General features: G+C 38.7%; 1 protein-coding gene across 3 annotated transcripts in view; it reads left to right on the top strand.

Annotated features, from left to right (window-relative positions):
- The window catches only part of cnksr1 (connector enhancer of kinase suppressor of Ras 1), a 27,967-nt gene extending 14,766 nt beyond the window's left edge, over positions 1 to 13,201 (top strand). Inside the window, exons 8-21 of one of the 3 annotated variants that reach the window (XM_082516391.1) lie at positions 2,730 to 2,798; positions 3,009 to 3,134; positions 4,634 to 4,734; positions 6,422 to 6,558; positions 6,794 to 6,918; positions 7,040 to 7,073; positions 8,070 to 8,245; positions 8,407 to 8,480; positions 8,635 to 8,706; positions 9,157 to 9,227; positions 9,552 to 9,622; positions 9,719 to 9,806; positions 10,038 to 10,222; positions 11,699 to 13,201. In XM_082516391.1, the coding sequence (XP_082372517.1) occupies positions 2,730 to 2,798; positions 3,009 to 3,134; positions 4,634 to 4,734; positions 6,422 to 6,558; positions 6,794 to 6,918; positions 7,040 to 7,073; positions 8,070 to 8,245; positions 8,407 to 8,480; positions 8,635 to 8,706; positions 9,157 to 9,227; positions 9,552 to 9,622; positions 9,719 to 9,806; positions 10,038 to 10,222; positions 11,699 to 12,139 (1,770 nt within the window). In that variant the 3' untranslated portion in view covers positions 12,140 to 13,201. Of the gene's footprint in view, positions 1 to 2,729; positions 2,799 to 3,008; positions 3,135 to 4,633; positions 4,735 to 6,421; positions 6,559 to 6,790; positions 6,919 to 7,039; positions 7,074 to 8,069; positions 8,246 to 8,406; positions 8,481 to 8,634; positions 8,707 to 9,156; positions 9,228 to 9,551; positions 9,623 to 9,718; positions 9,807 to 10,037; positions 10,223 to 11,698 lie in introns of all 3 variants that reach the window. The other 2 variants (XM_082516392.1, XM_082516390.1) reach the window with 2 other exon arrangements.

Raw genomic sequence — 13,201 nt, 5'->3', positions numbered from 1 at the left:
GGATTTATTGCTTTAAAAAGATCATTATGATAGCGTCGTGTTATGCTGAGCTCTGCCAGATATTTTTGCAGGAGCTGACACTTTCATACTCATTTACACTTCTTCTATCAGAAGGTTTTGTTCTGCTTAGGACAGAATAGCACAAGTCTGTCTGAGTTTCTTATCTAGAAGGAACTGGAAGTATATTTCCAATTGTGAAAAGCAAAAATAAAACACGAGCATCATTTGGTTTCTTGTTTTTGATTCTTCTAAAAAAGAAACTTTTATCTGATTTCATAAAACTACACCATCCTCTTTTTCCTTTTTAAAGTCACATGCAGAATCTAAATCAGGCTATCCTCTCATCTGCACAGTTAAAGTATAAAATTACGATTTTCATCGATTTCTTGTGGAAACATTAGTTCTCTACCAGGCAGAAATCCCCTTGGAAGTACTTTGTGTGAGGTATTATTTTTAGCTGCTGGCTTATCTTTCCTTGCTTCGCTGTCGCCGAAACTGACACCAATATCAGTCCTCGTGCTGCAAATACTGGCATACTGTTTATTTTTAAATCTCTACAAGGCTGCTTGTTCCAACCATAAGTAAGACTGGATGTAAACAAGTTTATAACACATTGTGACTCACAGGATTTTCCTATGTGTGTCAGATATTCAGTTAAACACCGGCTGTAGCTGAGCGGGAAACTGGAGGCAACAACAGGGAGATCTGGTACATGTGGTGCATTACATTACAATAGTGGACTTCATTAGCTTTACTTTGTAACCATTTGGCTTTTGATGTGGATAAAAGCTTCTCTGAGCAAAATGAAATCATCTAATGGATGCGCCGCAGATGAACGAATTTCTGAGAAAGCCAAAGATCCTTTGTATCGGGAGCTTATAAAATGTATGAGGGAGTGTTTATGAGTGAAAATAAGAAGGGCTTGTGAAAGGATGAGGAGGAGAGGGGCAGAAAGATGAAGATGTTATTTTTCCATGATGTCAACCTCAAAGGCTCCCCTGCTACTTGTAACATTGCTGTGGCTGACGGCTAATAAGAGATATGGCCACTGTCCACAAATACAGATAAACTGCATGAATGTGGGAAGGATCCATGCACTGCCTTGCACAGACAGGGCCTTGGCTTATAATCACAATATCGACCTTCACAATATCAGCAGACTGTCTGATGTCGAATTCAGTCTCAAATTTGCTATATTATGAATGCAGTCACAAACAATATTTATAGTTTTATTCAGTCATAGTCAGCAATGCTTGATTTTTGCACAGATATGATGCTGTATGCATTTAATTTATTGGAGTGTCCATATATTGAGATTTCTGTCTAGTTGTTTGACCCTTAAACATTATTTTATGGAAATTTGTTGAAATATTCCTCACAAACTGATAACATCATATTGAATTAAATGTACCAGGATAGGAAGCCATAAACACAACTTCTGTCTGGTTACTTGAATACACATTACAGGATAAACATAGATGATGTACTTTATAGATAGCTTCCAAAGGAGCCAGACTAATTAAGTGGTTTTGATCAATGGTTCTCCTGGTTTTCTGAAGGTCTTTCAACGTTACAGTAAACCACAATACACAAGAGTTGGACTGAACATCAGTATCAACGGTTTTATGGAGTGATAAATGCAAGTTAGAAATTTATGGAGAAGGAGATAAGGTGAACAGGTCAACTGTGATTGTGTATCAGAGCTATAATGGTTTTGTAGTTTCTAATTAGTTTTTATTATTCCACTTTGAGTTCGTTTCCAGAGTTGCGTTGCTTGTTTCAGTTCAGTTTTTATTGCTTGAAAATGTTTAGTTTTTGTTGAGTTTTTATTAATTTCGATATTCGTTTTAGCCTTTTATTGCATGGAGGCACATATGCAGGACGCACAGTTTAGTCTGAGTTAGTACAGATATTCTAATAAAAACTAAAACTTTTGAAAGAAGTTGACTCTCAATAGTCTCAATAAACAGGTCCGTCAAAGTTTCATCAGCGATTTTTTTACAAGATAAACAAGTACTAAAAGTAAAGATAGCACCTCTTTATTATTATTTTATTTTAATTTTTTTATTATTAATTTTTATTTTTTTAAGTTCACAAAATAATTGGTGAAAAGTTAACTAAAACATGCAAACATCTAAAGATGAGCTTTGAATGTCCTTCAAGAAGACTGCTTAAAGAAATTACAAGAGTTCAGGTTGTGTTGAAGAATTGTAAACCTTAAGACTTTTGCATTATAATATGTATATATATGTATATATGTATATATACATATATATAAATTAGATGGGTTTGGCATTTTTATATGTGTTTTTTAAAGTTATTATGTTATATGTGGTGTACATGTATATATATAAGTATACATATATAAGTGGGAGGGGGATAGGGGAATATGTAATAAAAGTACAAGTATTAATAGAAATGCACAATGTGTCGCTGCACCTGTATAATATATATACTATAATAATATAGTACAGAATATAATATAATACTATACTGTATCTAATCTAACATCCAAACAAAGAACAGAACTCTCCCTATTCCCGACTCACAAAGGCTGAATAAAATCACACAACAAGAAAACATAATAAAACAAACTACTTTAAGTGCCAATTACAAATTTATGCCGCTGTCTGTGAAAAACAAATCGTGTAATTGCTGAAATCTATATCTGGTTTGTTTAAACCCAAATATAGATGTGTTGATTGTGTTGATTTTCTCTGTTTCTGCAGCCCTCTACTGATGCCTACGTGAAGGTCTTGGCTGGAGATGAAGTGATCCAAGTCAATGATCAAATAGTGGTGAGTGATACCGTACATACAGCACTTAAGGGCCTAATGCTCTGCACTATAAATATGTGTGTGTGTGTGTGTGTGTGTGTGTGTGTGTGTGTGTGTGTGTGTGTGTGTGTGTGTGGTCCTGTTAGTCTGAGACAGTTCTCCTCCTGCAAAGTCTGAGTGTCTTATACAATAACCTTCATGGTGAAATAACCATCGGTGTTGCTGCCTCAGGTGGGCTGGAGCAGAGTTAACCTTGTGAAGAAGCTGCGTGAGAATCCCAGTGGGGTGACTCTCGTCTTGAAGAAGATCCCTGGATCAGTGCAACGCAACAACTCAGCCCCGCTCATCTCTACACAGGTCCGGGCTCATTAAAATCCTCCTCCACTCACTTCTTCACTCCACAAACTGTACAAACTTTCTTCAAAATAGTCAGTGAATTAAAAAGAAAGCCCCAATGTATTTACCGTTTTATATATTATACAATACTTGTACTTTCCACATAATTTGGAAAACAGACTTCACAGGAAAATTATGCTAAGGCCTGTGAATAACACTTCAGAATCTATAACAATGTCGTCTCAAGCTACTTTCACACTCACACAGTGGCCCTGAACGTCTCTAGACATCTGCGGGAGCTGTATGTGAGAACACAAATGTCCAGCTCAGTTGGCTCTAATATTTTTAATGGTCTTTACCCTGCAAGCTCTCTGGTACAAAGTCTGTGTGAGGTCTGATTGAGCCTCTGCGAGAAAAGAGAAGGTAATTGTTGTCCTGTGAATGCACAGCCAGTGAGTGTCACCGTGTCCTGCCAGCTGTACGCTCTACCCAGGCTCTAACTTCACCTAAATGACACAAGAGTATTTCCAGCAGGGAGAATGTGTCTGACCCTGCCATTTGTTTGCTCAACCCCACAAAATGTCATGATTTAATTCTCCTCACATAGTCTCAAAATTAAAGCTGTGAAATTGATGGCAGATACACTATAGATATATCATGGGGGAAATCTCCATTTTTGTAGCAAATCTTCTTAGAAAAGGTTATCTATAATGACTGGATGCCAGCATTTAATACGACACATTTTACGCCCTCACGGTGACTAGAACATTTTTGAATTACATTTTTCTCCTCTCTGTCATGCTCATACTTTTAATCATTTGTGAAGCTAAACAGAAGAAACCTCAAAGGCAGCAATATTCTGCTTTCAAGCGTCTGCTGTCTGTGTTCATTTTAGGATAATTACATCCAGGGGTGAGAGTTGAGCATCAAATCCTCTCTTAGAAACCTGATTGTTTTATATCAGGGGGATTCTTTTATGAGAATCCCCTCTTTGATTTCCGTTTAACCTCATTTGGGATCTATTTCCATAAACACTTGCGCACTCTCAGTAGTCACCATGCCAACTGTTGTTTGTCTTTGAACAACACCCTGAATTACACACTGCATCTGATACAAACGCGCACGCATGCACGCACGCACTGTGAGCATTTCACACCCCCCTCGTGACCATCACCGTGCTAATCTCAGATCTAGCTGGCGGCATAGGGTGAGAAAAACATTTAAAAGATGTGAATCAGCTGAGTGTATAAACTCCATATTGTCCTCAGAAGATGCCCTGCTTTTCTTCCAAGAACTTCGCCGGCTGTGTGTGTAGAGTTGTGTGCACGCGGTGTCTGTGTGTGTGTGTGTGTGTTTGTTTGCGTTGCCGTCTTGTCTGCTAAGCCACAGAGCACACAGATGGCAGAGCCTAGGAGAAGGTTGCAATTAGAGTCTACCGTGACATCCAGCTTCTTAACCCTCCACCGACCCCTAAATGCAGACAGTTCAACCTGCACACTCACACGCTGTTGTGTTTTCAGAAAGAAGAGGACAAGGAGGAGAAGTCAGAGGAGGAAGAAGAAAAGGACGATCAAGAGGGTCCACGGCATTCATTACTCAAGAGAGTGGCAGCATCTGTCAGGTCCTTGTCTTTCAGTTGAGGGCATTCATTTGCTTGTCCTTTAATAAGATGGAACTGCTACTTGTGTTTAATATTCTAAACCATACAGCAGCACCTGGGTTTGTCTCTAAAATAAACATCAAGAAGAAATCCAAGCTCCATTTAAAGTTAGAATAATAGATGTAGATTTCCGAGGGGATGCATGGAATCCCATCTGAAATATAAACCTTTCTACCCCCCAATTTAGAACACGTGCATTTGCCCCCTCAGTAAACATTAAAAAGGAATCGCTTAGAAGAATTGCTGTAACATTAGTCAGCAGCATAACAATGGCTCCCAGACGGGTGGCTCTTTTTCCTTCAGCATTGTTTTTGTTGCGTTTTGTTTTTTAGTCGCATTATTTTCTCACCAAAAACATTGTGATTTTGTTTTTTCCTGCTTTCATTGTGTTTTATTCAGCTTAACAACGTTTGATCTTTCTGGGTCACCACATTGTAAAACCTTAACCCAATAACACAATAAAGTCACCACTGCTCAACAAAGTTTAAAATACTTTATTAAGGAGTAGTAAGTCAAATGTAATGTCCCGCAACTGGGCCCCAAAAGGATAAAGAATCCAAACTTTTGTTTTCAGACGTGATGTACATGAAAACATGGTTTAAACATTAACATCTCGATTTTTGTCTATGGAAAGAAAAGGTTTTGTGCATACACCCGAGGCACAATCCACAAATAGTTTGGCCATATTTAGCAATCCAAAAAGTGAGAATGCTTTAAGAAAGGTATCATTACATCGCCTAAATGCCTGAGAATAAGAATGAAAGATTAAAAAAATACATAAACAAGAATGCAAACAATGCAAAATTGAATAAAATATGCAAAATTGTAGACAGACGTCTAAAACTGATTTAAAAAAAAAAATTTTTTTTGCCAATTGTCTAATATTTTCTGAATTTAAATATTCTTTTTTGCTTTTTAAAAAAAATTGTCAATCACTTTGTTTGCATACATGCATGAGAAGTTGAATACTGATCTGGTTACACAGCATTTACTCAGTAGAGCTGAACATCCCTGAAACCCTTTTGACCTTGTTCATCTGCCAGCACCCGGCAGGTTTCCCATGAGGTCACACTGCAAATGCCACAAATTCCACTGCGCACTCGCAACACACGACTGACTGGAAATGAGTTAAAAGGAAGAGATGAGGAGAAAGATTTAAAAAATGCAGGGAAAAATTAGTAGACGGGAGGAAAAGAGTGATGAAGAGGCAAACAGGGACAGCGAGAGCTGATGAAGAGCAGGCGGACTCTAGCAAATGGATGGAGTGGGCGGTGATGGTGCCTTGTGGTTGTAAATAATTCTGACACATTCTAATATACAACAGCTACATTTTAAGAAAAAAGGGAGAAACTGGCAAGTAAAGTCATATTTTATCACTTTAAATTACTCTTTTTAAGGACTTGTAGTTTTGTAATGTGCTGTTAGTGTTTTCCAGCTAGAGGTTTCACTTTATATCAGCCACATGTGGCAACTGTGAATATAAAGTAAGATAAAAATCTGTATTTTTGCAACATGTTTATGTAATTTCCTCGCTGCTCATTCTTTGCTCAATGTTTCTTTTCATTTGGACTTTTAATTTTATAATACCAGATGCTGCATCAGTGGAACCCAAGTGTTTTGACTGATATTTCTATATATTTTGTTACAGACGAGCTGTTCAGGGGCCAGAGGTGCAACAGCAGCCCATGGGACAGGAAGAATCTGAAATATCCTCAGTCAAGGAGCTTGAGGAAAATCTGAGCCTCACTTCATATCAAAGCCGACAGGGGGCGCTTTTGGCACCAGGTAAGACAAATTTGCAAGATTTTATCTTTTCTTATAACTGATTATATTTTAGTTACTTTGTGTTTTTCTTTTCAGAAGGATTTTAAACTGTTGATTACAACACACAAAGTGTATTATCGCGGCATGCCACACTGTAATAGTTTCACTATCATTTGACCTTCTGCACAGAAACCACAATGTAACTGAGGTGCAAAGATGTGGGTTTATTTAGAAACTTCATTCTGTTTCCCAGCAGGGTCAGAGAGCTTGACAGGTTCAAGGCTTTCACTAAATCGCCTGAGAGACCGCTCGCCCTCGCCTGTAAGAACCAAACAGGACAGAGCTAGCATCAGTTCCTGCCCTGATATGGTGGGACACACGGTGAGGGGAAATTGAGAACATTCACTAACAATTGTTTTTGTTACAATCCAGGCAATTAATGGTGATTTAATTAAAGTAAGCTTTTAAACACTGAGTGATCGCTGTCTGATTATCTTTTCAGGGGAACAAGGATGGTAAGAAGACCTCCACTAAAGGTACGATTTTCTTTATCACAGGACAATAAAATAAACAAAACACTGAAGTGTTTTTGTAATGACAAAATCAGCCCCGAACTGATAACTCCTCTGTAAGCTGTGGCTTATAGAAGAGTGTCTGTAAGACCAGGAGCACAGCAAATCTCCCTCACCAGGCGTGGCAGATGGACTGGTTGTGCCAGGTTTCTGCCTGTTAAAAAGGAGTTTTTCCTTTCCACTGCTAACAAAGGGCCATCTAATTACTGTGTTTTTCTCTCTATTATTATTATAGTTTCTTAAGCTCACAATATAAAGTGGCTCGAGGCAACTGTTGTTGCCATTTTGTGCCACATGAAATGGTCACAGAATGATAAGCATGTCCAAAACACAACTAAGACTAAAGAAAAACAATGAAAATAAAGCATTGCAAAGGAAAGAAGAGATAAATAGCCAAGAAATACATGCCTAAACAGAAACAAGAGGTAAAATATAATGATTCTTTAACAAAAAAATCCTGACTGAGGATGTTTTATTCCACTGAAAACCTGTAGAGTGCCTGAAACTTGTCCTGCAAAGGTTACTGGAAAACCCGATGGGAACAGTATGTACGGGTTAAGCAGTTAGTGAACTGTGTAACACAGTGTAACACAGTGTCAAATGTGAGAAGCGATGTGAGTTTGTTGGAAGCTTTATGGATGATACTAAGACAACTCAGCTGTGTGATACAGAGATTAGGAGGGTTCAGTTGCTGTGGCAATAATGTAGCAGTAAAGAATAACATGAATTGAGTGCTTGGAATTGCAAAGAAAGATCAAGTCGAATTCCCCCCAAATAAAAACTGCTTCGACTTAAATATTAAATCGTAAATTTTCTGTGCTTTTATATTTCCTGGAATGGTTTTAAAAGGATCTAATACTGGAGACATCGCAAAAGTCCAAAAAACCCCAAGAAATACCCAAAAATTTAGTTCACTTATCATGATCATTATCTCCCTTCTCTTCCTTATTTGTCTTTCAGGAAAGACGACGGCTATGAGCCGGCGTCGTGTGTCCTGCCGTGACTTGAGTCACCCCGACTGCGATGGTTGGCTCTGGAAGAAAAGAAAGGAGAGCAGTGTCTTCATTGCACAGAAGTGGCAACGGTTCTGGTTCGTGCTCAATGGGCCTCACATTTACTGGTACAAGAGTCAACAGGTGAGCAAAAAATCAAGAAAAAGGTCATCATCGCTGTTAGTTCATATAATACCTAAAGCACATGATCTATCTGAGTTAGTGCCACATGCATTATTAACTATCAAAATATTTTGCATTCATCTAATTGTCAGTATGTCTAATTTTCTTCAATTGTATTTCAGGAGGAGAAGGCAGAGGGGTTTCTCAATATATCCAGCTATGGCATAGAAAGCGCCGGAGAGCACAAGAGAAAATAGTAAGAGTGAACCCAGTGATGAGTCACATAATGGTGCCATAATGGAAAGCCATGGTTTAAAACAGCAATTATATTATGTATGCACATGTTCTGCATATTTAGGTCTTCATTTTTGTGACACCCCCGCTCCTTCTTTCTGTTTTCTCCCTACCAGCGTATTCCAAATGTGCCACCCGAAATTTCAGAACTTTATTTTCGCTGCGGACAATGTCAATGACATGAGCAAGTAAGTTCATACTGTATAATGATTTAACAATGTCACAATCGGCTGGTTGTGTCGGGCACTAGCTCGAACACAATGCAGTTATTCATTCCTTTTGCTAACAGTCTATGTTAGAGGTGGTAAAGTTGTAACAGGTGGTGGTGTTCACTGCCCCCTGCTGGTTGCTTTTTTCAGGCTTCTCTAGTGAGACTGTTATGCATTGTTTAAAGATGTTATCCTCAACATACTCTCACTAGACACTTTATTAGATAGATGCTGCAAGTATCAAGCTGGACTCCCTTTTACCTTTTACATCCCAAAGGTGCTTTATTGAATTGAGATCAGGTGACTGTTGGAGGCCAGTTGTGAGTGCTGTGAACCTGGACACAGACCAGTACAGTACTTAATAATAAAGTGTTTAGGTAAATGTGTATGAATATTGGTGACATAGCTTATCCCCTTTTTTTTCATCAGATGGATCAACTGTCTGATTACAGCCATACAGAAGCACAAGAAGTTCAACAAAGGCCCAGATAATGAGGAAGGTGTGGAAACATTTCTCTTATGCTTTTAAATTTTTACTCTAAATCACTTAATTGTATGTGCACAATACAATTCATGTTTTCCCATATATTCCCTACGGCATTAGCAATAATGCATCGTGATGTGTCCTGCTTGAGCAAATAAATGGTAGATATAATGATATTTTCACCATAAAAAATAAGAGCAAATTGTAGTCTCATAATTATCTAGTAACACAGAGCATTATTGTTAATTACTGTAGCTTTGCCCATTTACAAATGGCAGTCCTGATGCTTCACATTTTAGGTAATGGCATTACATTGACAGCTGTGTTCATTTATAAACAGAGTGTTACAGTGAAACTGAATCAGAGAGCGAATCATCTCCTTCAACCCGCAGGAAAAACAAGGTTAGCTCGGTAAGAGAGTTATATATTGCACAAATAATCATTAAAGCATGCACATACACATCCAGATTACATTCATTTCATATTTGTCTTGATTATCTTTCTCAGAAGGTACAGTCCAGCACCCTACCTCTCCCCAAGGGTAAGAACAGGGCGCCATTACCTAGACCTACAACAGAGGGCAGCAAAGGAACAGGTATTTGTTATGTCACACTGCCTCTCTCTTGTTCTCTCAGTAATAAAAAATGTCTTTAATCACAGCGTAATGAGTGTTAATATTTTAAGACTCATTAAGTTTTAATATTCTCTGAGAGAGTAAATAAGATTAATTGTGTTGTTTACTTACCTTTAATCCTGTTTTGGATAGATGGTTCACAACAACTGTGTGACTGTGTTTTTTTCCTGTGTGTTTCCTCCCTTCTGTTAGAACCTGGTCAGGTAGATGAGATGGGCATGATGCTAAACAATCTAAAGGAAGGGGGAGTTTCTCTGATCGGCCACGAGCAGCCGTTCACGCACGACCACTTCAGGAAGTCATTCATTCGGCGCAACAAAAATCCCGTCATCAATGAAAAGGCACTCACGCTCCGAGCTCTGCAAAGCACTCTAAAGGTGAGGAAAGGTCTTATCCAGTCTTACCTTTCCTTGTGTCTGCATGGAAACCCATGCGATTCAGCATTAACTCCAGCAACTGATACACAAAGCTGCGATGGTCCTGGGTCAGTGACCCAGTGTTTTCTGTTTTGTATTATTGATCTTTGATTTCTTGATGTGTCTTTGTTAATGCTTAGAGTTTTGGTTCTTGTGTTTAGTGTTTTGTTATATCTATCCATGTCCTCCCCTAGTGCTCTGTTCGTGTTCCTGAGTTTGTGTTTGTAAAACAGTTTGTAAATTTCCTGTTTTACTTTGAAGGTCTGTGTCTCTCATGTCTAGGTTCAGCTGTGTCCTCCCCTTGTGTGTTTATATAGTGTGGTTTCACCCATGTTCATTGTCGCTCTGTCTGTGTTATTTGGGGAATCTCGGTGTTTTTCCCTGCGTGTCATTCCGTGAGTTATGGTTTCAGGTTTTGTTTGTTTCTAGTTTTCCCAGTTTAGGTTTATCTTTAGTTCTGTTCTCGCTTTTGTTGTTTTCACCTTCCAAAATAAAGCTCCTTCGCATCACAGCCAGTGCCCACATTTTGGGTCCTTTCTAAAAGAACACCACACGACTGCTGCTGCAGCCGTGACAGTAGCAGGTACATTTATCACTGAGTGCATGACAAATGGCTCAGCTGGTGAATTAACCAAGCATCTTAATTATCGAAAGTTGCTCTGGCAGGAGCTATATAACAAAATTAAAAACTCAGCTTTTATTAGTAACTCGCTTTGGCCGTAGGGAACATGGAAGACATGGGTAAAACCACTCCTATTTAAAACTGCAACGCACTGTTTCCCACAGCTTGAAATTCACTCGGCGGTGATGGATGGTGTATATATGACAGATATTCCTTAAACGCCTCACATATTGTGAAATGAGAAAGTCTCATCCAAACACCTTCAAATTCAATACTGTTCTTGCTCAGTATCACAGGTGATTTATACTTCTAGTAAGTCTGTGCCGTAGGTAGATTGTAACTGCAAACCTCTCTGAAACCCTACGCCATAACCTGATGTGCACTTTCCTGGAAATGTAACTACACATCTCATGTTCATCTCCTGCTGTTGTTTCAGTTTTTAAATTAAAGAGTGGGAACCCAGGAGGGGAAAAAAGTCCCATCATTCTATTTATTTCTATTGTGGCTGGCACTTCATGTAAAACTGTCCACATAACCACAAGGTAACTGAGACATAGCAGTGTTGGCCACTTATGCGTTGGCTATGCAAATATTCACTGCAGAAATCTAAATATAGGAAAAGAACATTGCATATATGCGCATACAGAGACTCCTCAGTTAAGTAAAGTGTTTGTGCAAGTTTTATGAAATGAGGCATGAATGAAACTATATCAAGAAACTGTCTTGCTCAGAAAGGTTTTTGTGTTCAAATGGTCAGAGGGTGATATTAAAATTCATCTGCATGGTCGCTGACTGGAAATGCTTTTTCTCCACAGGCCAAAGAAGCGGAGTTGCAGCAGATCAACAAGATCCTGGGCGACTCCGATCTGACACCTTCAAAGTACCGTCAGTGGAAGGAGAACAACGAGGAGCTGTTCAAGGAAATCGAGAAACTGGTCTCGCTCAAGGCCTCCAAAGCAGGGGACCATGCACCTGAGCAGGACACGCCCACTGAGGAGGTTGCCCTAGAAACTGTTGCCAAGGAAACAGCCGCCGCAGAGGCAGAAGGCGCATATAGACTAAGCCTTAGCGATGGGGAGCAGTTAGTCGATGCAGAGCCATCTGACGTTCTTCTGGAGATGTCACAAGCGTCTCCGAGCACAGACAGCAGCCCAGTATTAGAACTCTCTCTCGGCTCGCTCCAGGATTCAATAAACAAACAGCTGAGTGAAATGGCACAAAGTGGAGACACTTCAGAGAGCTACTTCTTCATTTAAAGCCACACCAGTTCAAAGTTGCTCTGTTTAATAACAGTTAATAATGTTAGACAAATGAAAGCTTTTCTTCATGCAACAATATGAGACAGCGCAGACGGTTTTTTTCATTGGGAGCAGTTAAAAGTTGTATTAAAAATGGCCACAAAATCAAACATTTTTAAATCAAACATGTCAGTGAAATACATCAATGCATACTTGTTTGTCTTTTTGTTTAGGAAACAAATTTCGATAAATGACAAGTTTACAACAGCAAAGAGAACATGAAATTACCAAGTGTCACAGTCTCAGTTTGGTATATATTTATATAATTTTAAAATTATCATTCTTCTTCTTCTGTGGTTAAAAATACCATCAAGTATGACTTTGCTTGGAACTTGTGATATAAGTTGTACCTTTTGCAATGTGATATGTATGTACAGTTTTACTATAAATACTCTATGTATTTGTTTATTGACATTACCTTAATAAAGGTCCATGTGAATAATTTTGTACACAACTTTTACTCCAGAAACACTGCTATTGCTCGTCTGGGTAAGTCCTTTTCAAACTCCCTTCATGACCTTAATGAGAACCTTTCACCAAAAATTATATATTTAATGAACTTAAACCTCCTAAGACCTGAACTCTTTCATGGCATGCATTTTTAATTTCTCTTTGCTATTTGGGCTGATTGAGACCTGTTGAATGTAAAAACAAAGAAATATCTTTTTATCTGATTTTGCTCTTCAAGGGCCAGATATGCACCTATGAGGTCACTCGTTTTCAATTTCAGTAGAACAGTGGCAGTATAATGTCCTCGTAAGTGGATATCCAGCCCTTGTAGAGCAAAATTTAGTATTGTGGTCTAGACAACCCAAAATTTGGACACCGGGTCCTGGATCCTAGGAGAATAAAGAACAGCTGCGTGACAGCTGAGTTTCTCGATTACCTTTTGCCTGGATCTGCTGTAAATGCACTAAGACAGATGATGTCTTCCTGAATACTAAGACATCCCATGCGACCCTGCTGCTTTATACTGTAACCTTCACTTGCTCAATTAAAAAAAAGAGAGTGTAACGATCA

The sequence above is a fragment of the Aulonocara stuartgranti genome (assembly GCF_965226115.1).
Source record: "Aulonocara stuartgranti genome assembly, chromosome: 19".
Classification (NCBI taxonomy): domain Eukaryota; kingdom Metazoa; phylum Chordata; class Actinopteri; order Cichliformes; family Cichlidae; genus Aulonocara; species Aulonocara stuartgranti.
The sequence above is the reverse complement of the archived record's forward strand: the minus strand, read 5'-3'. Positions and strand labels throughout refer to the sequence as shown.